Raw genomic sequence first — 26646 nt, 5'->3', positions numbered from 1 at the left:
TGCCTCCCCGGCTCAGCTGCGCCCTCGCTTCCCCCACCCGCCAACGATCATCCCAGAGGCTGCAAGCAGAGACTAAAGGAAGACCGCATTTCAGTTAGCGCACCTTGGAGTCACCAATGCCGGCTTCCCTGCTGCGACTGGCAGGAACGGCAATGAAAGCTCGGGCTTCACTCCTCTGGGGCTGCGGCTAACAGGGACGGCCAAGCACTTTCCTCAAAAACCCCGCCTTCCACACACACCCGGCTTCCAAAATCCGGGGAGTTGTGGGGAGGGACGATCTTCTTCCCCTCTCTCAGGTTGCCCGGTTCCCCCGCCCAGTTCCTCTCATGAGTAGCTCGCAAGGGAAGGCCTTCCCTTCCCTTGCTAAAGGCCACCGCCGCCCACCCGAAGCGGCGAAGCCTCCCGATTCCCACTGGCACCGGAGTTACTCACCAGGGCAGGGCAGCAAAAACAAACAGCGAAGGCGAAATGAAATGGAGACTCGTGAGAGTCATGACTCGCGCGGCGTGCTTAAGCGGACTCCAGCCAATCAGTGAGCTGGCTGGGATGGAAAATTTTAAGCACCCTCGTGCGTGCTTAAAGTTTTCCATCCTAGCCAGCTCACTGATTGGCTGGAGTCCAGGCCAATTAAATCAGTGAGCGGCAGGCTGGGCTGGCTTAAATTTGTAGGTAGCATAGAACAGAACGATGAGCCAGCCCAGCAGCTGATGGGCGGGAGCTGCGAGCGCCAAAAAAAGCGTGCCTTTTAAAAAAGCGGGCGGGACGCGGGAAAATGTGTCAAAAAGCGGGGGTGTCCCGCCAAAAGCGGGACGTCTGGTCACCTTATATTATGAAGAGAGGGCCATCCTAGCTATTTATTTCTTCTCATACAAATAAATGAGAGCCCTTTCCCTGATATGGCAAATAGGATTGTATTGTGGTGACTTCAAGGGGTATTGTAATTGTGCGGTATACACAAATAGAGTGTACCACCCATATAATAATGTGAGATACTTAAAAAGCTTATAATTAAATGGCAGCAACAGACAAGAATAGCATCTTTGTCGATTGTTTTTGTTGCTGAATATGTAAACACAGAATAGTTATTTTCTGTTTCCATGGGTGGCAGAAGCTACTTTAGGAATTAGTCCCACATGGGAGATATTAATTAAATCCCTGCTGGTTGTAGACACACTTAATATTAATGGAGTTCTTCTGCCACCTTCAGTAGAAAGCAGCCTTTAGTTGAGGAAATAACTCTCTGTCCATCACAGTGGTTAAAATCATTACAACATTTGACATTGCAGACATTTAAAAAGTTGTCTAAGGGAGGAATATGGTATATACTCCAAGTATTTGTCAGCCTTCTGAGACATGACATTACGTTCAGATAATTTTCAAAATAATTTTCAAAATCATACAACAAGGCCTAACATGAAATAAGATTTATAAACAAAATAGATCAGGAACAGCAGGAAGGTCAGCAGGGTTCCCACCCCCCCGTTTTAAAAAAAATGACAACAAAAAATACTTTCCCACTCAAATTTATGCTGCTAAAATGAATAAAATTTAACTAACCAAATTTGTGCAACAGCTATTGAATTTTAATATTCAAAAAGAAATTCCAGGGTCCAGAATAATTTCAATCACCTGAACCAGTTTTTCAGATTAGGTTGAATACTTATCTGTCTATAACACCTGGACCCCAAATCTTTGCCTGCTATCTGATAAAAATGGCTACAGCTTGTATCTAGTTCTATTTCAGATAATGAAATGATATTAATATTACTTCCCATAAATTTTCCAATTTGATCACAACAAATATTGCAAGTTGGTAGCATTTTAGAGAAATATCAAGCCAGATGTCAGCTATAGTAAAGGACTGTAAAGGATTGGAATCACGTTGAATATTTAGATCTAGGTTGCAATCCCTAAAGACATTTACTGTGTAGGAAAATGGGAATACTTCTGTGTAAAAAGAATAGTGCTATTGATATTTTTATTACTTCAAAACATAAAAAGTATTTGTAGCCATTCAGATGTTGCACAGCTACAACTCTCATTAAGAATGACAGGAAGTGTAATATGTTTCATTATCATAGAATAAGGAAATTGAAGAAGGAGATAATTTAGTCCCTGCTTTTAATTATATTTTATAAGCTCAATACTTGCCAAATAGAATAAAGCTAAAAAAAGGTTCTTTTTGAAATCATGTTGACATGGAATTGTAAATATTGTTAATACAAAAAACTCAAAGTACTTAAAAATCATCAAATACAAAGACTTTTATAAAACTGGACATTTTGATGAAACATACTGTTGGAAAACCTAGAAACACAAGATTTTTTAAATTGTCCATACTGTTTTAACCCAAGTAATCCAAGAAAAGTGAGCTGCAGCTACTTACCAGAGTGGCTCACAATTACAAATTAATCCCAGGACTCTTATTTTAAGATGAAATGTTTTCAAATACACAAAAACACCTCTTACCCAGTATAGCACATCTGTCCATCCTTCCATGGTTATACACTGGAATACCGTTAACATTGCATAACCAAAATTATCAAAGTTTGTTATGCCTCCATTTGGTCCAGGCCAGCCACCCTTACATTCAGTGCCATTTTGGGGACACTGACGTCCACTCCCTGAGAATGCACAAGGTGCAGGTTCCTCTTCAACTAATATTTCTAAAAGTGAATAAAAAATATTTCAGGTTGAGCAGTATTCGGCCTCTGGCTCAGAAAAAAAATCAGAGCAGTCATGTATCAAGGATCATGTATCTGAATGAACATTAAAAGCTCGATTTCATTAGACCTTGAATACTGATTTACCTAAATCATTATTCAAACAAGCTTACGCATGTACATGTTGTCATCTATCTGGGGAGGTTTCTTTGTGAACTAAACTGTACGAAAGATACATACTGCAATTCCACAGTTTTTACATTTGGTGCTACAATGATATGAGAGGTTAACCTTGATGAAAAATGGCCTTGAAGATTGTGTGTGTGTGTGTGTGTGTGTGTGTGTGTGTGTGCACGCGCGCGCGCCCCATATTTTTTTCACTATAAGACACACCTGACCATAAGATGGACCTAGGTTTAGAGGAGGAAAACAATACAAAAAACTTCCAGATGGAGCGTGAGAGGACCACAGACAGGTGTCCTCTCATGTGCCAGTTCTGCCTATTGACTCCTGCACTGCAGAAAAGAGACATTAGAGGCAGGCAATTACAAAACCAGAAGAGGCTGGGTTTAGCACTGTAAAAGGACCCCACTGCTGCAGCCCGGCTACTATTCACCAAAGATGCACAGACATTTCAACCCACTTTAGAGGCAGGGGGGAGAAGTATCTTATGGAGCGTAAAATACGCTATATATATTGTGTGTCTTTTGGTGTGAGTGTCTCTGTCTGTCTCTGTGTGTATATGTATTCCTATCATGGCATTATATACTAATGTGCACTTACAAGACTTTACTCTCTACTAAAAATCAGATAGAATGGTACTTTACAAAAAAAAACCCAGGGTCATATATTAATTAATATGAAATACTATATCCCATCCTAATGTGGTCTCTAGATTTACATTTTATACATATAAAATATATTCTATATTATGCCAATACAACAGAAATCATATAGGGGTTAACAATTACAAATTTTCTTCAAAAAAATAAGCAAAAATATGTTTTTATCTATTTAAGAATAGTAAAACTGTGCCTGGTCCAAAAATCATGTTTGCTATGGTATTTTCTTATTTAACACTACATTGCTATATATGAATAATACCTAAATCTAAGTCAGCAGATTTCTATTTTGAACTTTGAACCGTTTCTTTGTGAAATTGTCAGAACTAATTAACCATTAAGAATGAATTTTAAGCAGTTTTATTCTTTTTGAAAACCTAAAGATACAGAATCAGCCTCTGAGAGAATATCCTTTTTCAGGTTACATAATATCACCAGACTCCTCATCATTATTAATCATCTATACTATTTTTTTTTTACTTTTAGGTAGGCAGTGCTATAGAAGTATTTATTGTACCCTAGCTGGCTGCAGATCTTGGCTGCAGTTACCAATGGCTTGAACATTTTCTCACAATTTTGTTCCGATATAGATAACCTGAACTGATAATTTTTACTGTGAATGTCACATTGAGTGATGCAGAAAGCTGTAGATGTCTCCCATGCAGAGGGAGACAGGGAGGATATAATTCTGACCCCATTAAATCTGAGTTTTTCAGAAAAAAGCAATATGTCATCTGCATTTATTTGGTGAGAACTATTCAGTGAGAACTAGAGCTTTCAATTAATGGTTTCTGATGCCACTGTTCAATTCCAGTTAAAAGTAACAATTGTTTTACTCACCTGAATCTTCAAAATAACACGATTTGTGCATTTTTCCAATAAAAAGTTCCAATCCTATAATAGCATAGATTATGATTACAAATAATACCAAAAGGGCAATATGGAGTAAGGGTACCATGGCTTTTATAATTGAATTCAGGACAACTTGTAAACCTGTAAGATAAAGAACACTGGTTATACTGTTTTGGTTTTTTGTAGCTACAAAGAACAAATGCAAAAACACAAATAGGCATCAGGACTAGAACCGCTGCCACCCCTCCTATTTTTAGCACAGCCTTTACAACCTGGGGCACTGCAGAAATATTGGACTACATTTCTGACTCTCTTGCAGTCAACATGATTGTACTGGGGGTGGGAGACAGCACAGATAAAATAAAATGGCCATGCAAATACACAATACTTTAAGATGCATTTGAGCATAATACAAGCTCTCATTTTGTTAAAGGAAGGAAAAAAGCTAACTCTTATTTAAACTGAGATTTTTGTATACATACAAAATTAGAGATATCAATCTGATACCAATGAGAATTTTACATCCTACTAAAAGGCTTTTTCTCCATTTATGGACTATCTCTGACAATTGCTTGATCCTCCATTGAAGTGATTTTCCTGAACCACATCAATTGCCATCATTTCCATGGCAACAGATTATAGTGTGATAAACATAGCATTATGACCTTGTGTATGGATGAAATATTAAAAGCAAAGAGATTAAAAGAACAGATGCTTCATTCAGCCCGAAATATTCTCAGAGAGAGAAGGAAAAGAAAAGAAAAGAAAAAGAAAGCCAATGAATGCTTGTGAAATGTTATATAAAGGATTACATGTACAGTAAATCCACCTGTTATTTTGTTGAACTAGTTGTTCCAGTAGCCTTCCTGCATATAATAGACCCACTCTCACTAGTTAGGGCCACAGTTTAATAGGGTGCAAATTGATTTTTTTTAAAAAAACAAACAAACTATTAGTATCTTAGAAACTTTTTGGAAATTCTAAAAAAGGTCATGAAAGGAGATAAGTGGTTTTGTATGGCCAACATGTTGGGCACAGCCTCAAGTGTAATTCTGCTGAAGGATAACAATTACTTTGCTCATCTGCATATATGGCTGCGTTCACAATCATACTGCAGGCCTTTTTGGACTTTCACCTGAAACATTAGGTGAACCCAGTCAGCCAACTGCAAGATATATTGCACTACTTTATCTCTATGCTAACACAACCATGATTGCCGTACTCAGTAAACTATGTTTACGTAGATCATGGCTTATCAGAACATATTGACACAGATAGGATTATGTGCCATGGTTAGACCTGTTACACACAGCAGATGAATTATTTCTATAACGCAGAATGTTTAAAGGCTGTTGCTCAGAAGAATGACGCTGTATGTTAGTCACATCATATGAAAGCAGAAAACAAAGCAATCTAACTCACACACTGCTGTAATTACCTTATTGGCTTAATTACAAATACAAATAGTATTACCTTCTACAAGGCATTACCTTCTGGAAATACTGTAAGGGCCTAATAGAAGTAAATTACATATGTCAGAGCCCACCAAAGCTGGCAGCTGTGCTTTTGGTTCTCTTTAAAATGTACTTAATTTATCTATATCAGGAGTGTCAAACTCCAAGGCCACGGGCCAGATGCATCATGTCTGGCCATGCCCATGCCCAGTTTAGCGAAGGGGGGAAAAGTCCTGATACATCATGATGATGACGTGATGGAGTGAGTTTGACATCCCAGATCTAATTTCACATGCAGCAATGTGAGTGAATGATGTCATATAATATAATATTCTGACACTAGGTCACTGGGTGAGTTCTGCTAGACTCTTCCAAGGCAAAACCATACATGCATGAACCAAATCTGTAATAATAGTGAATGATGAGTCAGGTCACAAGTCCCACCATAAGACCTTCACTTGACACACCCACACCTGAAATCCTCATAAACACTAACACTGGCATCCCCTAAACTCCACTGAAGATGTTACCTAGCCTGGTAACAAAATGTTCGGAAACCAACCCACAAGCTCAGAGAATGAACCTTCACTCTCAAATCTGTAATATTCCAGCTGTTTTCTACTTCAAAATATTCAATTTTATTTTAGATTGCCTTGAGTGCTACAGGCAGAAAGGTATCCACTACCACAGCAGCACTAATAATAATGCCTTTTTAAGGGGCAGACCAACACATTGCTTAATATAACCGTTATTTTACTACCTAATGTGTAAATTATGGCCTAAACCATGAAACATAACAATCTAAACTCCTTTGGTTGCTTTGTGGACTTGAAACAGATCTGTATTCACACTTGAAATCTCAGTTTGGACTCTATCTAAATAATCTTATACCATGTCATCACATTTTACTGTACTGTACTATATACAGAGAAAGGGAAGGGGAGGCTATACCTCAGCCTGCAGAAAAGTTTATCAAAGTAACCCAGTGATGTTTTTGTTTGAATTCCCAAATAATTAATGAAGCGGTGACTTACTGGGCACTCCTGATACAAGCCGGAGGGGTCTCAGGACACGAAAGGCCCTTAGAGCTTTTACATCAAAACCACCTGGTTTGCCACCGGAATGGCTACCCCCTTCTGTTTCTTTGGTTAATTGTTCCAAAATTACACTAAACAATCTGGGGAGCAAGAAATAAAAGATTCCATATTGTTGTTACTATAACATAATAAGTTTTTTTTCATAAAGGAGGTTGAATTTGGTGTAATTCAGAAGAACCTTTAATGACTTATGCATATTGTACGTGTATTATGTAAAACCTAAAAGATCACCATTACAACATTAGAAGAGCAGCCTTCACGGTTTAAAAAATAGCTCAGAGTAATTTAAATGCTTCCTCCTTGGAACTCAGTGAGAAAGCATCTTTTAGGAGTCAGACCTAAAACGTCAAATTCAAACTGACTCACTACCACTATCCAATTCATATTTCTTCATATTCAGACAGAAATGTGTTCATATCCAGATGTTGCAGCCAGCTTTATGCACACTTTTATATCTAACTATTGCTCACCTCTTGTGATAACCAGTGGCCAAGATAGACTGCTAGAGATACTGTTCAGTCATTACATTGGAATACATTTATTTTGTCAGAGGATAGTTCAAGTGATGTTTATCTTTTGGACTAGAATTTCCACACAAAACAATGATTCAAGCAATATCACTCAGAATGCAGCATAATATTTTAAATGTTTGCAAACTATTCATTGGTGAAAGATTTGTTTCTTAATAGCTCCTCTTTTTTGCCACTTTCATTTAAATAATCTACATTGTCTGGGGAAAAAAAGCGTACTAATTATTCTGATACAGTATTCCAAGACAAGGCTACTGGAATTATTTCTACCAAACAGAACTTTCATTAAACTTTTCTTGAGTCTCCCCTTATAGGGATTATGGGAATTATGGGAAAGTGTACATAAGAACCACACGTTCCTCTCATGTACTATGCGATCTCTTTGGCATGAAGGAATCTGTCTTGTGCTACATTTCACACCTCAGAATACACATATATGGCTTGCTATGCAGATATTATTTCTGTAAAAGAAAAACATTATACAGAACAATTCTAAGTATGTGTTTATATAAACCTTACTAAAGGATGTTGTTATATAAAATTCAGTGGTGTCCTCTTAAAGAGCAAGGGGAATATGTTCAAGGATTAGATTTCCTATTTGGGAAATAATTGCAAAGCAATTAAGTATTTGACAACACTGCAATCTCATAAAACTGAAGAGAAGGATAATTACAGATTCCTTGTTTGAATGTTATAGGAAATACATAAAATAGAAACATTTTTAGGTGTTAATTGCTTGGAAAAATTAAAAATTGTACTTACCCTACTATAACTATTACAAAATCCAGTAAATTCCATCCATTTCTAACATATGCGTTGGGGTGTAATAATAATCCATATGCTACAATCTTCAAAAATGTTTCAATTGTAAAAATAATCAAGAAGGCATATTCTACTTTTTCCTGCAATAAACACATTAAAAATGAACAAACCAATCATTAATAAATTAAGCACTAAATTATATAATACATTTATGATTTGGCTCTTTTAATGCTTGCATATCAATCATTAATAAAAAGAATATCCAGTATGTTCTTTCTTAGTATTCAGAGAACCAGTGAGGCTCAAATATCATATACGCATCCACAATGTCAGAGTAAACTTCAAGTAAATGCTTAAACCCTTTTAAACTACTGAAATTGCTCACAAACTTCAATGAGTGACTTCAGACTAATGATTCCTTAAATCATAATATCATTATATTATGCAGCTTATTTATTTATTCAATTTGTATAGTTGCCCATCTCAAACTTGTGACTGGGCAGCAATGTTATTTCATCTTTATTCCATCTGTGTGTTTCTCAAGAGTTAATGATTGTAAACTGTTCCTTTATAAGTTTAAAACAATCTAAAATGAATAATAAATAAAGCATAATAAAGATTTTAATTATAAGCACTCCGCTACTGTAACACTATTAATGCAAATTGTTTCCCCTATAAACTAATAACATATTGAATGATCAATCGTATATTGCAGTCTTCCTTGACCAGATGCTCAGTGAAGTTGTAGGACATTTACATTCTCTGTAAGTACTGGTAGGTAATCAAAAAGACATCAATCAGAGACCTTCAGAATGACATTACATTGCGTTAAACTTTCTCCAGCTCAACAACCTGGAGCCAGAAAAGCTATCACCTAATATTAAAGCATAATTGGCTGACTGCAAATAATACATTCAGCATAATCTTGCAAAATGACATCACACCAGCATTGCACCACTCTCATGAAAGCTCCACAAAGTGGTATTTACAGTTATCTAAGTTTCTTTTATTTTGTTTAAAGAGTTGGGGTGAGAGTATGAATGGGGAGAAATCCATTTTTAATGCTTTTCTAACTGGCCAGGAACATGAGAAAGGATGTTAACATAGTAAATGTAAGTGAAACTGGAAGGCAGTAGGAACGTGCCAGTGCTGAGTTTAGAAAAGAGGAAGAAATGAGAAGAAACCCAGATGATAGGTTTACAGAAAACCCAGGGACGGTGATATAAGGAAAGTAACTGGCTGGAAAGTATAAATGCTGTTCTTCTGAAGCACTGGGAAGAACTGAGATAGGGATTTTGAAAAGTCTTAGTTGCACATAAGAAAATACCCTTACATTAAAGTGTGTGTGTGTGTGTGTGTGTGTGTGTGTGTCCGTCCATGTCTGTGGTCTCTCTGTGTGTATATTTATCTCTATGTGTAAAATAACTAAAATCTAAAAATACTATATTAAAAAACTACTACCAGAAAGATAGATGGCACAGGGTACAATCTTCTTATGTCATCAACCACCTGCAGTATTGCGCACCCCTCTCAGGGCCACAAGTCAGTCACAAAAAACAGATTTTGATAACCTTCCAGAAGTCCAAAAGAGTGAAAGCATTTCTCACCTCCAATGGTACAATGTTCCAAAGGGCTGGGGCAACAGAAGAAAAAGCTCTTCCACTTGACCTCAGCCACTGGAATTTCTTAGCAGACTTGGTCTATAGCAGGTCACTGGAGTGAGTGGAGTGAACTAGTCCCAGTGGGATGAGAAGGCTCCTCAGATACCTGGACCTTATATTTTTCAAAAGAGATGAGGTAGGATAGGCTAGGATAGGGTTTAGAATATCAGCAGGAAGGACTGGGAAACCAATAGGGTAGATTTGACTGACTTGTGCTGTAAAATAATTTCCCTCTTAACTGAATTTGGAACAAACATAATGTTCTGAGTTTTTGTTCAGGCAAATCACAACCTACTCAAAACAGTTCAATCAAACTTCTAAGGCACAATTTATTTATTTATCATTTTAAGGTCTGAAGCAAAACAGATTTTCTATTGCATACATATCTCTATCTCATACCAAATTGGCTTTCTGCCAACTCACTTTCTTATAGTGACTTGGACTATTCAAATTGGCTCTTTTCAGGCTTCAGAATCAATATCATACTTCTTACATTGTTGTCTGTTTGGCAATTTCAGACCTGCTAGAGCGTAACCCAAGCTGGAAAAAAGCAGTATTTCTGTTTGCAACAATGAATCTTAGTAGAATTTATGACTGGTGTATTTTCCAATTACAGGCAGTCCTCTATTTACAACCATTAATTTTGCAATGGTTCCCCCACCCTCCAAAAAAAAAGGCATTGAAAAAAGTGGCTTGCAATTGGTTTTTGCACTTATGGCACTTCCCCATGGTCACATGATCAAAATTCAGGCACTTGGCAACTGGCATGTGTTTACGACAGTTGCAGTGTCCCAGAGTCATCTAATCATCATTTGTGATTTTCCCAGCTGGATTCTGACAAGCAAAGACAATGGAGGATGTCCGATTCACTTAATGACCATATGATTCACTTACTAACCATGGTAATAAAAAGTCTTGAAATCAGATGAGACTCTCTTAACAGCTCCCTTGCTTAGCAATGGAAATTCTTACACTCACCAGTTGTCATTGTAACTGGAGGGCTACCTGTATCAGGAATTTACCTCCCCCCTCCCACTTTTCCATTCTCAAACTTCAGCTGACCATGTATTTACTTCTCAGTTTCTTAGGAAGTAGAAAATATAATATGGAAGTCAGTGGTGGGATTCAAATAATTTAACAAACGGTTCTCTGCCCTAATGACCAACTTGGTGGGTGTGGCTCAGTGGTCATGTGGTCATGTGTGGGCGTGGCCAACTCAACATCACTCAGGTCGATGGGCGATTTGCCTTAGCTGTTACAATGTAATAAGGGTTAACCAGAGAGGCAGTTTCTGTAAGCAAGGCAATAAAGATTTAAGGTAGAAACAACACAAAAATGTTTCCCTCCTGCTTTTCTTACAGGATTAGCCCTATAAAGTGGGGGGGGGGGATAAGATTTCTTCCAACAACCAGTTCTCCGAACTGCTTAGAAAGTTAACCGGTTCTCCCGAATAGGTGCAAACTGGCTGAATCCCACTACTGATGGAAGTGTATTTAGTTCGCTTAGTCAGTTACACTGTTTAAATGGCCATGAATTACAAACAGAAGTAGAAGATAGGTACTAATATTACGACAGTGGTGAAAGCCTTACAAGGAATAATCAGCTGGTTTTCTTGCTTCTGTAAACTGACATCAAATATCAAGCTTTAAATAATGGCTGTGTTTAAACAAAATGTTGAACATGGCTATTGAATTTATCATTTTCTTGGTTCCCACAGGATTTCACTAAGGTGGTTTCACTCACGTAATATAGAGATCCCCAACCCCTGGGCCGCATATTGGCACTGATCCACAGCCCACCAGGAATCAAGCTGGGCAAGCAATAAAGAGCCATTTATGAAGGAGAACCACTATGTCTCTGGGTTATTGGTTCCCATCAAATTGCTTTTGCTGTATAAAATGTAAACGCAGTTTGTAAGTTACATAGTAACATATAGCAGTAAAATGATCCGAAAAATAAAAGAAAAAAAGTATTTAGAATAGAATAGAATAACAGTATTGGAAGGTTCCTTGGAGGCCTTCTAGTTTAACCCCCAGCTTAGTCAGGAAACCTTATACCATTTCAGACAAATGTTTATCCAATCTCTTCTTTAAAACTTCCAGTGTTGGAGCCTTGGTGGTGCAGTGGTTAGAGTGCAGTACTGTAGGCTACTTCTGCCAATTGCCGGCTGCCTGCAATTTAGCAGTTCGAATCTCACCAGGCTCAAGGTTGACTCAGACCTTCATCCTTCCAAGGTGAGTAAAATGAAGACCCAGATTGTTGGGGGCAATATGTTGACTTTGTAAACTGCTTAGAGAGGGCTATAAAGCACTGTAAAGCGATATATAAGTCTAAATGCTATTCTTATGCTACAGCCCTATCTGCGCATGTGTGGGATATAAGCAGTGCATGAAACCACACATACCCAGTCTCAGTGGTGGGTTTCAAAGATTTTTAGAACTTATTCTGTAGGTGTGGTCTGTTTTGTGGGAGTGGCTCAGTGGTCATGTGACTAGGTGGGCGTGGCAACTTGGAAAATGTGGTGAAACTTACTTAACTATGCTCTTGCTTAGCAACCAAAATTTTGGGCTCAATTGTAGACATGTTCTCTTTTTCTTTCTTTCTTTCTTTCTTTCTTTCTTTCTTTCTTTCTTTCTTTCTTTCTTTCTTTCTTTCTTTCTTTCTCTCTCTGTCTCTGTCTCTCTCCGTCTCTCTGTCTCTTTCTCTATGTGTGTCTGTCTCTCACTCACTCACTTAATCACTCACTCAGTGTGTGGGGCTCTGTCTGTCTCTCCCTCCTTTCCTCCCTCCCTCCCACTCTCTGTCTCTCTCTGTGTCTCTCTCTGTGCGTCTGTCCGTCTCTCTCTAATTCTCTCCCTCTCTGTCTCTCTCTCTGTGCCTCTGTCTGTCTGTCTGTCTCTCTCTCACACAGAGAGAGAGACACAGACACACACATATTGTGGTCACCTTGTTGAGTGTTCCAATCACATTTGAGACACTCAACAACTGACCTGGATTCTGCAGTCATAGGATCAAAATATATGGTTAAAAGTATCTGGCAGCAGCGTTTTTCCCTGGGGGACTCTGCAGAACATCCCAAGACCGATGCCACCACATCTGCCCTCTTCGGGGACAGGTCCTCTTCAGAAGGATGAGGCCTCTGTGGTCCCCCTCACATTCCTCATCTTCCAGCCGCAGCCCCACATCATGGAAAACATAGCACACCCTGCACAATTACAGCCCAGAGCAGGACCAAAGCCCCTCTCCCAACTGGCCTTCCTCCCTCGGAGGACTTCAGAGGGAAGCTTCTGCAGAAATCCGGGACAGTGAGAACAAGTTCTCATCGTTATGAAGTCTCTGAGGCTGTAATTGTACAGGGTGCATGTGTGCACCTATGTTTTCCATGGCATGGAGCCATGGCGAGGCTCTGCGTGGCCGGCGATGACTCTGAAGCCCATCCACGGGGCATTCCTCGTCTTTCCGGATGGACTCTGGAGTCATCACCGGCTGTGCAGAGCCTTGCTGTGGCTCCATGCCATGGAAAACATACGTGTGCATATGCACCCGTACAATTACAGCCTCAGAGACTTTGTAACAGTGGAAACTTGTTCTCACTCGCCCGGGCTTCTGCAGAAGCTTCCCTCTGAAACCCTCCAAGGGAGGAAGGGCCAGTTGGGAGAGAGACTTTGGTCCTGCTCCAGGCTGTAATTGTGCAGGTGTGCACGGGCCTATGTTTTCCAGGGTGTGGGGCCACGGCAGAAAGTCGAGGAATGCGAGGGAGACCACGGAGGCCTTGTCCTTCTGAGGAGGATCTGTCCCCAAAGAGAGCAGATATGGTGGCATCAGTCTTGGGATGTTCTGCAGAGTCCCCCAGGGAAAAATGTGGCAGGGGATGGTTTTTTAACCAGGCGGCTGTCAGAGAGAAGAGGACGGTGTGCACCCGTGGGCTTGTGCAACAGCCGAATCCTGGTCTCCTGTTCCTTCTTCAGCTGCTGCGCAAGCCCACATGGCGTGTGCTGCCTTCTCCTCTCTGACAGCCACCTCATTTCCAATGGAGGGGTTGGGGAATGCATGCATTTTCCTCCCTCTGCACAGATTTTCCACCCCCTATTGGCAACGAGGCAGCGGTTGGCAGGGCAAGCCTGGTGCAGACAGGTGAGGAAAGCAAGCAGCAACTGGGCAGGTGGGGGGAGTGAGCAAGGGTGCAGGGAATGGGAGGGAGCATTCTGGTACACAGCCTCCAGAAGAACGGGTACCGGAAGACATGCTAAATTTGAGCAACGGGTATGCGCGTACCAGGGCGTACCCCCAGAAAACCACCCCTCCGGCCAGTCCATGGAAAAACTGCCCTACATGGGACTCGTCCCTAGGGAACCACTGATAAATTACATTAAATAACCAAAAAAGAAGCAGGAGTAAAACTATATTTGACATGTCCTGTGAATATGAATATATTTTTACTGATTGAGTTATGTTGCATGATTCCAGTCCATAAGGGTTCAAAAAAAAAGACACCTAATCACAACCCCATTTAAAAAAATAAAGTCTCATTAGTACTTAAACTGTATGTGTTTCATTCCCTTTAAAAAAAAGCTAACATTTTCCTAATATTTTTAGTAATGCAAAAATCAGTGAAGAAATTATTTGTTCCATATATTAAAGCACTGAGAATATTAGACCAGATTGGGGCCGTGGTTAGGCTTTCATTTATTTTGATTTGGGGTTACTCTTGCTTTGTTATTTTGTTCTTGTTTATTTTGTCCTTCTCTAGAGAGATGAATGAGAAGAAATCCTTAGAGGGCAGACTCTACAAAGCCAATGGGTAGAAGTAGAATGGTGGAGGCAGATAAAGTATTAGTGGAGAAGCCAAAATTCACTTTTCCTACTACTGTTTCTTCAGCTGTTGATGGTAATACTTTTTTTACGACTAAAGAGATAAGGTCTCAAGTTAAACTTGATTCCTGGTGACTTCATTGTCCTTTTGCTAAGATGAGAACAGAAGTAATACAATACAATACAATAGCAGAGTTGGAAGGGACCTTGGAGGTCTTCTAGTTCAACCCCCTGCCTAGGCAGGAAATCCTATACCATTTCAGACAAATGGCTATCCAACATCTTCTTAAAGACTTCCAATGTTGGGGCATTCACAACTTCTGGAGGCAAGCTGTTCCACTGATTAATTGTTGTAAACGTCAGGAAATTTCTCCTCAGTTCTAAGTTGCTTTTCTCCTTGAAGTGAGAATTGATTTACTAACTTCTGAGATTTTTTAAAACTCAGTTTATTCCACCCCACAATCAAAAGATTAATTAGAACCAACCCTGAAGTGGCTCCAGAAAAGCCCAGAAAGGATGTCTTATTTTTTATTGGTCAAAACAAAGGCTATGTTGGCATATTACCTATCTTGCTGCCCAGATAGATTTTTTGTGCTCCAGCAAAACTTTAACGGCTGTCCCAAATAATATCAGGTTCCATAACTTACAAATTTTATTCTTATATTAATACACTTTTGAACATCATTGTTGACATGACTTGGAGGACTCACTAGCTCTTTAATTTGGCACTATGAAACAGTAACTAACTCAAAGAATGATGGAGGAAATTTGACAAATCTTCTACCAGATAGTGACTAGACCAGTGGATTTGATAATCACAAACAAGATGTATATTTGTTTCATAATTCTATTGGCACACAGTGATCTAACAGAACTATTTCCTATTCTAAAATATTCATTGCAAGAAGAATTAGTGAAAATTGAGGAAGTCAACATGCTTGTCTGCTATGAAATGTCTACGAGAAGTTTTGTAGATGAAGTTGCATGCATGTATGTATGTATGTATGTATGTATGTATGTATGTATGTATGTTTCACATTATCCAGACTTAGAAGCATGAAATAAATCATGTTTTTTGCTGTTCTGGCAGATTAAGGCAGCCTCTGAAAGTCTAGCAAAGTAATCCACCCTTAGATTGAAGCATACGATTGCAGCTAGAATACCCAATTTGTATCTTGCTTACTAAAGCTTGAATGCAAAGCACATAATGATAGCCAGGATCCATGGATTAGTAGTAAGAAGACCAAAAGAACACCAGACAGGGACAAAAATTGAGGCATGCAAGCAGAGTACTGCTAAATCTTTAAGAACTGCTGTTGTGTGGCACCACTAGCTGCAGAACAACTAATTGGCATACTAAGCATGGAAGCACCTCTCCTGTCAAGCAGCTCACAAAATTCCCAAAAAATTTAATGAGCCATTTCCAGCATAGCACTAAATGCAAGTGAATTGCCAGACTGTGAGTTCAGAAAACAGGGTTATGAGAATGGTGATGTTTCAAAGAAGCAGTTATTGGAACTCTTGGTTGTCTGATATAACAAACACATTGTATTTAAAAGTATAAAATGAAGCATAAAAAAATAAGTTAAGGAAAACAAAGGAGGTTTGTTGTTTGACTCTATCAAACACTAACAAAAATTCTATCTATTGGTCATGTTTCAGTATGGCCCTTATACTTGAGAAAGCAACTAATTATAAGGCATGCATCCACTGTCAATTACTTTTCAGACAAAATTTAAACTATTGGCAAAAACTTTTAAAGCCTTAAAGGAACTAGGTCCAATAAATTTTCTAGTTCATTAATATTTTGTTGTCCTGTTATATTTTCTTTCTACCACATTCTTTCACCAATGTGAACAATGTATATTGTTACAAATGTCTTATGTTTATGGTATTGTTACAAATACTTGTGTTTATGGTAGCTTCAAAGGGTACTTTTTGCATCTTCTCTGAAGATGCAGCTACAATAAATGACACAAATATGCATGGACACAACTATACCAACCAGTTTTTTGAAAAAATTAACATTTAGTTAAAAATACAAAGCATTTTCTGGGGTTATGAAAAAAAACCATATTGTCCACAACAGGAGCAAGCAGTATCCTAAGAGATCCTGAACAAATATCTAAATTTACCAGAAAAGATCATGGGGGAAAAAAACAGTACTAGTTTTTTTTAAACATACCATGGTTAATTTCTTGTACCAATCCAAGAATGTTATTAACCTAACCTAACCTAACCTAACCAAATCAAATCTTTATTTTGCTCATAGACCAGCATTCGTTACTAACCTAATTCCATAGAGAAAGTGTTGTAATGCCAACGTCAAAAAACTGTCAGAAGATATTAGAACTTCATTTTCATAGCAGAGGACTGAGTTTGGTTCCCTCTTACAAGCAAATCAGCTTAGCAGAAACTAAATTCTCAGAAATCTTTGTTTCCCAGGCAGATGGTATATATTAATCATCATTTATCTATGTATTTCCAAAATTGTCAGTGAAAATATGCAAAGCTGTTACTACATGAAATAAGCACTGGAAGTATGCTAAGATGTCTTTACAAATGGTTTTGAAATAAAATATGCATAGCTTGCAAGTCTTTCCTCTCCTACGTATATTTGCTGTATAGCCATCTTAGAGCAGTTCTAATTTGTCTTTTAAAAAAATACCAATCAGTTGTATGCACAGAATACTAATTTTGAAAATCCATAAATGAAGATAGGAAAATCCTCTGAGATATGAAGCATCTTTATGAGACAAATCAAGATTATAATGAAGGAAATGGTAACAAAACTTTCTCATGCTACAAAACAAATTACAAATGAAATAACTCAGAGGAAGGTTTTATAATTAGGATTTAAAAATGCGCTTTTAAATCAGACCACTGTGTTTTGGACATTTCATAATCCATCTTATCCATCTGCAGGTTCATCATTCCATTCTATGGGAATATTGTGCGTCTTCCTTTAGAAAATAGGGTAGGCTTATGGGTGGAAACTAATCAATGAGAGAAGCAACCTAGAACTAAGGAGAAATTTCCTGACAGAACAATTAATCAATGGAACAACTTCCCTCCAGAAGTTATAAATGCTCCAACGATGGAAATTTTTAAGAAAAGATTGAATAATCATTTGTCTGAAATGGTATAGTGTTTCCTGACTAAGCAGGGGGTTGGACTAGAAGACCTCCAAGGTCCCTCCAACTCTGTTATTCTATTGTATTCTAAATACTTTTTCTCTTGTTTTGGATAATTTTACTGCTATATGTTACTATGTAAATTACAAACTGCTTTTACACTTTATTCAACAAAAGCAATTTGATTGGAACCAATAACCAGAGGCAAAATGGTTCTTCACGAAATGACTTCAAGAAGAGGCTTCGCATATATGACAGTTTATGGGGAGGCTGGGAAATGAAGGGAACATAGGCACAAACGATCAAAAGATAATGGGCAAGTCAGGTGATAACTTATCTCATGAACAGCAATTTATCACAAGTAAAAAAAAACACTAGGAATAAGCATTTTAAAACATTCAAAGAAATTTCTTTAGTTAGCTCATTGTAGGCAATTCCTATTATACTTTCTAGATTTCAAATAGATGCTAAAATTACCTCGCTCAAATCTGTGTAGTTCTTCCTTCTTGATCTTACTTAACTTTGAGAAATCATTGGGAGCAGGAAATATCAGTGGTCATCAACTGAAGATGCTTTAATTTGGATTTTTATATTGAGAGAGAGGTTAGATTTAAAGATTTTAAAAAGCTCCACTCCTGTAATTCCATATACTGAATTTTATAGGCAGCAAAGCACAGTGTTTACTCGCTACTTTCAAATCAGGATCTTACTCTAACCCACTGCTGTTGCCTTCACGGTGCCATTCAGTAAAATTCTTTGGAGTAGGGAATCAAGTACTAGAAGTAACTTGTTTACAAAAGCTTGGTTAAAAAGACCAAAATTTTACAATGCCCAATTTTACATACTACTGTATATACTCGAGTATAAGCCTAGTTTTTCAGCCCACTTTTTGGGCTGAAAAAAGCCGCCTCGGCTTATACTCGAGTCAGTGAAAAATTTGCCCGAAATGGAGGAGAAAAAGGGGCGGGGCCATGCCGCTGGGTGACACTCGTGAATGGCCCAGTGCCCCTGTGAGTTTCCCCTCCCTCTGTGTCAGTTTGCCGCGCAGCGCGCACCGCACCATCCCCCCTCCTCACGTTCTAATGTAATGCAGGGCTATCTTACGATTCCCCTTCCTCCCCCTCCTGCCGCTCTGCAACGATGTCTCACCTCCTCCTTGTTATGGCAAGCAGCCACATAGCGATGTCCCACCTCCTCTGGTACAGTGATCCAATGATAGGAATCACTGTGCCGTGTGTCATAGGAGGCGGGACATCGCTCCCGCGGCTGCACGGGACATCATCATCACAGCGGGACATCAGCATCATGAGGTGAGTGAAGTATTTCATTGAATACACCGCTAGTTTACTGTTTTTCTTTGAAATAAATATTCAAAAACATTATTGGTATCTATTTTTATTTTTGAAATTTACCGGTAGCTGCTGCATTTCCCACCCTAGGCTTATACTCGAGTCAATAACTTTTCCAGTTTTTGTGGTAAAATTAGGTGCCTCGGCTTATATTCGGGTCGGCCTATACTCGAGTATATACGGTAAGAGAAATATGCTGTGGGCAGAAAAACCAAAAGCAAAAGGAATATAACTAGCTGGATATTGTTGAAAGAAAAATTAAGATAACACCGTATGGACCTTACTATACCAATGAGAAAGAAAACTGGGAGACATCTGAAGGAGCCAATGTAGATGAACAGACAATTTGGAAAGGCATTCAGACTAAAGAAAGATTGTAAGAGGGATCCAACAATCAACTAATTCTACAGAACGTCCACACAGTCATGTAAGAATGAGATCAGGGAGACAAAGGTGGAAAATAAGGTAAAGCTACTAAGAAAGGGGAAATCTAGAAAGAACAGTTTCTTCAAAGATATTAACAACAAAAGAAAAATAAAGGAGATGGATGTTACATTATTAATTCCAAATGGAGAAATGACAGATGACCAAGAAGAAGAAAAACCAGAGAAATTCAATTCCTCTCTCTGTACCTCAATTTACCTTGATACACTTTGCATTTTAAAGACTAGAAAACAAGCCAACAATGGAGGGTGCAGGTCAGGAAGAACGTGATAAAGAATATGTTATTTATCTCCCATTTTAATTGTTTTATTAATAACTCAAGGCAGTCAATGTATCTAGTACTCCTTCCTTCTCCTATTTTCCTCACAACAACAACCCTCTGAAGTGAGTTGGACTGAGAGAAACTGACTGCTCCAAAGTCACCCAGCCAGCTTTCATGCTTAAGGAGGGACTAGAACGCACAGACTCCTGGTTTCTAGCCTGGTGCCTTAACCACTAGACCAAATTGGCTCTCCTCCAAGCTCCTAGATCCTGATGAAATACACTCCAGAATACTGAAGGAATGGTGAAAGAGCCCTCAGGAACTTACTTAGTTCTCTCAGAAGAGTCTTGGAGAGCTGAAGAGATACCAGAGGAAATGTCAAGAAAGAAAAATTACAAGGATTCCAGTAGTTATTGCCCAGTGATCTTAACATCAACACTTTGCAAGATGATGTGGCAACAAACATCTTAAAGCTTTTTGTGAGCATTTTGTAGAGAATTCTCCAATTGCTCAACATAGCTTTTTCAAAAATAGGTCATATGAAACAAACTTCATCTCCTTCTTTGACAAAATAACTACTTTAGCAGACAAGGGAAATGCTGTGGACATAATTTACCTCAATTTCAGCAAAACCTTTAACAAGGCTTTCACATGACATTCTCACTGTAAAACTGTTGAAATGTCTGTGAAGAGTAAGGAAGCTGACCTTGAGATATACAGGAACTGAAGCCTAGCCAAAAAGGGGCTGAAGCATTTTTGAAGTGAAACAGTATGAGATAACATTCGGAAGTGGCTCGGGCAGATGCCTCCCTAATTCACTGAACCATAAAAAGGAGGGAAATGTACAGCATCATGAAATTGCCAAGATTCTGTTACTATAATTAGTCTCAATAAAAGTAGCTTTAGCCTTGGTGTGGCATTGATTTCCTAGTCTGGTCTACCTAGTGCAGCTGACAATGTGGTTGGAATGGCATCACATTTAAGTGGCCCAGAACTGGCTGACTGACTCACAGAGTGAGTGGAAATGAATCTACTTTAATCAGTAGCCAGTGGAATCCTGCATGAATCTGACTTGGGGGGGGCAGTATTATTAAAACTTTTTATCAAGGTCTAGACGATGTGAGCGAATGTGCTTATTAAATTTGGAGACTCAATAAAATTGGGAGGGTTGAACAACACCCAGGATGATAGTATGAGACTATAGTTTAATCTGGACAGGGTGGAAGATGGGGCTGAATGGAACAAGATGTTCCTTTGCAGGGAGAAATGTAACATATTACATCTAGGGAAGAAAAACATAAGGCAGTTATACAAGATGTGGGATTCATGGTGTGAAAGTCCTTTATCAGAAAATGACTAGGCTGCAGCACTGACAACAACCAAATAAGTGAGCTGTGTTTGGGCTGCATTAGAAGAAGCAGTCCTTCAAAGATATGTGAAGTCCTTATTACCCTGTACTCTGCACTGGTGAGACCACACATGGATTCTATGAACAAGTTTAGAAAACGTGCAACTACCGTACAACAGTGGAAACAGCCTAACTTTTGGGATTGTGGCTTCTCCATCTCTGAAGGTTTTTAACAAAAGAGTAAACAGCCAATTCCTATCTATGGTTTAATTGAACTTCTCGTACAGTGCAGAGGATGGAAGATAATCCTTTGATAGGATGTGTCAAATTTTTCAACTTTTAATCTCCAAACATTAGGGGTGCTCAAAGGTTGTGTCACGCCTTGGGATTGTAATGATATTTTGGTTACTTTAATATAATTTAGATGTGCTTTGTAAGTAACTACAAAAATATTGTAACTTTTTAACATTTTGTTTTTCATTCCAGCTTCACAATTCTATGATTCTAGAAATGTGCTATACTGTAAGGAGTACATTTTACAGATAAAATAATTCACTGGATTATACCTTTTTAAACAAGATTTTAAATATAGAATATTATGATGTCACTTGGTCAAATCCCTCCTCTTATCTCTTATTACAGGACAGTGAGGATGTGGCACAATCAAATTAAGTGAATCTCTTTGGACCAAGATTTAGCCATAAATAATGTGGTACAAAGCACAGAGTTTGGTATCTACTCTGCCTAAAGGCTCTAAGGGATGACACTTAGGGAATTGATCATGCAACACCAGATATGCCACCAGGCTTACTCTCAGAGGATTTGATTTACTTGATCGTTTGTAAAAGATGTGAAATAACAAAATGAAAACAATGTTGAGGTTTGCCTAGATGATTTGAGACCTGCTTATCTGGCCCATTTAGTGTATGGGCAACAATTCCAAAGATTTATTGTCATGCGCTAGTTTGTGACATTCACAGCTGTCTATCTTTCCCTTAGACATACAGCTCCCTTGCCTATACGAGATAATAAATTTGTTGTTGTTCATGTTGTGATATATGCAACAAGACATTCACAGCTAGCAGGTGCTTTTGCATTCTCATTTTGAGCAGGCTTGGTTGAGCATCTCCAAATGATGGACCTGCTAGCCTGCCTATCTTAATATCTCATAGAGGATCTAACTAAGGAAAGCCAGTTTCATTTTTAACAAAGAAAAAGAATGGCATGAAGACCATACATAGTTTTCTTCTTAAATTGGTGACCCAAACTGTGCTATAATACAAGCCACACTTAAGGCCCAGTAAAAAAATCATTTCTAGTGCCATGGCCAAGCCACAATCACTATGGCATTTAATTAGTTTAACATTTTGAAAATTGAAAGCATGCTTCATTGTTTTAACCTTATTTTATACATAGCATGTCCTTAGTTCCTATTTTAAAATGTCAGGGGTGTAATATATTCCATTCAGAATTTACGAAGGTGTTTGACCATAGACTCATTCTTAACAAAATAGAATAGTGGGTAGAGGATTATTCTACTACCAGATAGATTGAAAATTGGTTAGACAATTCATCTAGCTCAGGGGTAGTCAACCTCTTTATACCCACCACCCACTTTTGTATTTCTGTTAGTAGTAAAATTTTCTAACCACCCACCGGTTCTACAGTAATGGTGATTTATAAAGTAGGGAAGTAACTTTACTTTATAAAATTTATAAAGCAGAGTTACAGCAAATCCCTACCCCCCACCATGAAAGCTGTAACGACCACTAGTGGGCGGTAGGGACCAGGTTGACTACCGCTGATCTAGTTCATGGTCCTTAATGGCTCTACTGTATGCCATCCATGGAATGATTTATCCAGTGGGGAACTCAAGGACGTCCAAGCTTTTCAACGTTTTTATGTGTGATTTAGAGAATGGATAAGACTTAGAGCAACTTTTAAAGGCCTCATCAACAGGTCCGAAACAGCTAAAAACTTGCCATGCCAGCAAAGATTGTCTGTCATATCTTAACTTAGTCCCAACTACCTTGCTCAAACACATTAAACCCACCTTTCCTATCATGAGGCCTATATCCTCTAAATCCCTCCAAAAACCTTTCATCTTTGAGAGCCGATGCAGGTGCAGCCAATCCAGGTGCCGCCATCAAAACTGCAGATAACACCAGCTTTGGAGAGTGTTATTTTTTAAGTTTAAAACTTAGACTTAAATATTGGGGCCTATTAAACACAATTGCATGACAGTTGCACGAAACGTAAAAGTTCTATTCAGTTGCACGAAATGTAAAAGTTCTGTACATAGATAAGAAAAGCGAAAATGCAGGTATAGGATAGGTACTTGTAAGATGAATTTGGGCATCCTGGTGCACCAAAGATTAAACCCAAACCATTAGTGTGCTGCAACTGCCAAAGTGTCAATTAAATCTATAGACACAGATATAAAGTACAAAGATCAAAAGAAATGATAGTTCTACCTATGTTAATCAGATTGCACCTGGAGTACTGTGTCAGATCTGACTGGGCGTTTTGCTTCGTTCTACTAGCAATCAATAATATAACGTTTTTCTTCTGGGAACTAATGAGTTGGAACAGTGTTTCTCAACTAGCATCTTTAAGAAGTGTGAACTTCAACTCCCAGGATTCTCTAGTTGGCATGCTTCCATGGGAATTCTGGGAATTGGTTTATAAATTTTAAAGTTGCCAAGATTGATAGCATTGTCAAGATTGATAGAAGGCCTGTCAAACTGATGGCCTCTGGGCCGGATGTGTCTCACACACAGGCCACGCCCACCCCAGCTCCACAAAGGCAAAAAATGTCACTATTCATCACATATTGTGACATATTATAAACATTATAAATATGTTTAAACAAAGAATTTTGATTTATATTGTATATTTATATTGTGTACTTTTTATTGCTATTAATCCACATAAATATATCTGCTATATGTTAGGATTATCAGAATTCCCCTAAAGAGTTAGTTAAATGTTATGCAAAGTGAATTCAAACTACGTATAGTGAGTTGTGATTATGTTTGCCTTTTTCTTAATTAAGCTTTCTTTTTGCAATCAGTAGTATCTTCTGACAGCATTTTCTGAAAAAGCAACAATATATGTTAAAAATGATTGCTGCTTTGTTTCTCTTTGCTTCTTTTTTAATGAAGATATGAAGATAAGTTGAAGGCTGAATTTTACTTGTATTTTAAATATTCATCACAGTATGAAAAAGATGGCATCATAACAGAAATGAAAGGTTGACTTTTGCCTTGAGTATCTTTTATTCTTCACTGAAAGCTTCCAGCTGGAAACTGAAGCATAACAATTGGGCCTGCAATGAAAAGTAGTGACATTCTAACAACTGTTTCCATCAAGTAGTAAATGTGATGAAAGTATTTAGAATTAAATAGCTATGCAATTAATAGGCAAATTAAGGCAAATTAAGGGAGGAATTGATTTTTAAATAAAGTACCAGGAAGTAATCCACACTAAATGGCATGGTTTGACTTTTAGGAGAGCTTTAGAACTACTTCTCTGGCTTATACTACTACTGATAGGGATAGCTTTTGGAAAGACAAATTATAAACCTGGCTCTTTCACTCAGATCAGCAGGAAGGCCCTCTTGAAAAAAAAGAGTGTGTCGGTTTGGACTGAGGAAAGGACTCCGCTGCTTAAGGAGATTACAATTAGCTCTGCCCTCCCAGTTTTTAAGTGGTTGGTGAAAACATGTATTTGCTTTTCCAACTTTGTATAAAATTCTCTGCTCTCAATTACAGAGTTTTTGTTGTAGAGCTAGTATTGTGGGCAAAGGACTGGATAGTATTAGTTCAGAAAGATAAAGTACATGACTGTAATATGAAACACATTATATATTACAAATAAAACAAAAATAAAACAAGACGTGGCTTCAGACACATACTTTCATATATAAATTCCTTTTATTACCCTGTAATCCCTTAATTCAGGATAGAGTCAGGGTGAATGGATGGAGCTGAGCATTTTCTGGCCGAATTCCTGTCTTGATACCACACAGCTTGCAGGAGGTATGCCTCCCCTCAACAAATGAGGGAACATAGTTTTTAATTATCTCTATATATTGCAGAAAAATTATTATGGTTGGTACACAGTCAGTCAGATCTTTGTTTACCTATTGAGTTCTTCCGAAGGACACGGGATAAGCAGATGTAGTTGTTTAATAGTATTAAAGGTATGATTGCAGGATGTAAGCTGTTCCAAGTAAAGCTGATTTTTTCAATTGACTAATGGTGATTTTGTCATTGCCAATGGTGTTCAATCCTCCAGGAATTTTGGAAGTGTACTCAAGCTTCCTCTTACTATTGGTACTATTTTTGCTTTCTTTTCTCACAATCATTCTATTTCTATTTACAGGTCTTTGTATTTTATGATTTTTTTCCTTTAGTTCTTTTTCTAGTTTGCTGACTCCAGAAACTGCAATTTCAACTATCCAGGCTTTTTTGTCTATTATTACTGTTGTTGTTGTTGTTGTTGTTGTTATACAGAACACCAACAGTTAAATCTTTTGTATTTTAAAACTTGGCTAAATTTTTGACCCATCAAATACCAGAATACAAAGGATATATTTTCCAAAGCAGTTCCAAAATAAACCTCAGACTCACAGGGGAAAAAGTAGACGCTTCTGTATTATTTCTGGTGCAGAGGTACTGGTAGACTTAAAAGAATACCACAGATACAACCAGCTTGTTAAAAAGACAATGAGGATCAAACACCATCTCTTAATGATTTTATTTGTCCTTCCTCACATATTTATGATGGAAGCTGTTAAGTAATCTTCTGTATCTGGGTGGCAATTTCTATTGCCACTGTTGAACTTCTAAATCAAAAGGCAGATTCAGAAGGATAATTTGTATTATGATTTCAAGTTAGGATTGGCCTTCCCATGCATCCCAGATGTCCCTTTATGACATTACTATGCAACATTAAATTATATAATTGAATGTCATAGGAAATTCAACTGGTAGTTTTCAAATATGCTAGTCCTACTTCTCATAATTCTTATACTTATAGATCCCTTCCACATCATCTTTAATTTTACCCCTCAAGACTTCAGGAAGTTTAAAGTTGACATGCATTTGTCTGCACTGTGGCTAGCTAACCATGAAAAGCTGGGAACTCTGCAATTCAAGTGGTGCACCTGCCAACTGATGAGTTGCAGAATTTAAAATGGTACCAAATCACTAATGTGTAACCTTTTGTATTGGGGATAAGGGTTGAAAACCCACTAAAGCCATATCCTTTTGCAATGGAAAAATACAGTATTCAAAAAACAAGTGAAATTCTCATATGGAGTTATGGTGACTTCCTTGTATAAGAAAGGAAATGATGCCAGGGTTCAAGAGAAAGGAATTTTTGCCAGTAGGAAAAAATGTTCCACAGAACGCCAGACTTTCAAATGAAAAG

At 38.1% G+C, this 26646-nt stretch overlaps 1 protein-coding gene across 3 annotated transcripts in view; it reads right to left on the bottom strand.

Moving 5' to 3' along the window:
* Positions 1–26646, bottom strand: part of CACNA1D (calcium voltage-gated channel subunit alpha1 D) — a 230413-nt gene that overhangs the window by 136540 nt on the left and 67227 nt on the right. For all 3 annotated transcript variants that reach the window (XM_032211813.1, XM_032211814.1, XM_032211815.1), the window contains exons 3-6: positions 8201–8340; positions 6846–6988; positions 4346–4498; positions 2470–2666 (exon numbers count right to left, since the gene is read on the bottom strand). In XM_032211813.1, coding sequence (XP_032067704.1) covers positions 2470–2666; positions 4346–4498; positions 6846–6988; positions 8201–8340 — 633 coding nt within the window. The remainder of the gene's footprint in view (positions 1–2469; positions 2667–4345; positions 4499–6845; positions 6989–8200; positions 8341–26646) is intronic.

The sequence above is a fragment of the Thamnophis elegans genome, chromosome 2, assembly GCF_009769535.1.
Source record: "Thamnophis elegans isolate rThaEle1 chromosome 2, rThaEle1.pri, whole genome shotgun sequence".
Taxonomy (NCBI): domain Eukaryota; kingdom Metazoa; phylum Chordata; class Lepidosauria; order Squamata; family Colubridae; genus Thamnophis; species Thamnophis elegans.
The sequence above is the reverse complement of the archived record's forward strand: the minus strand, read 5'-3'. Positions and strand labels throughout refer to the sequence as shown.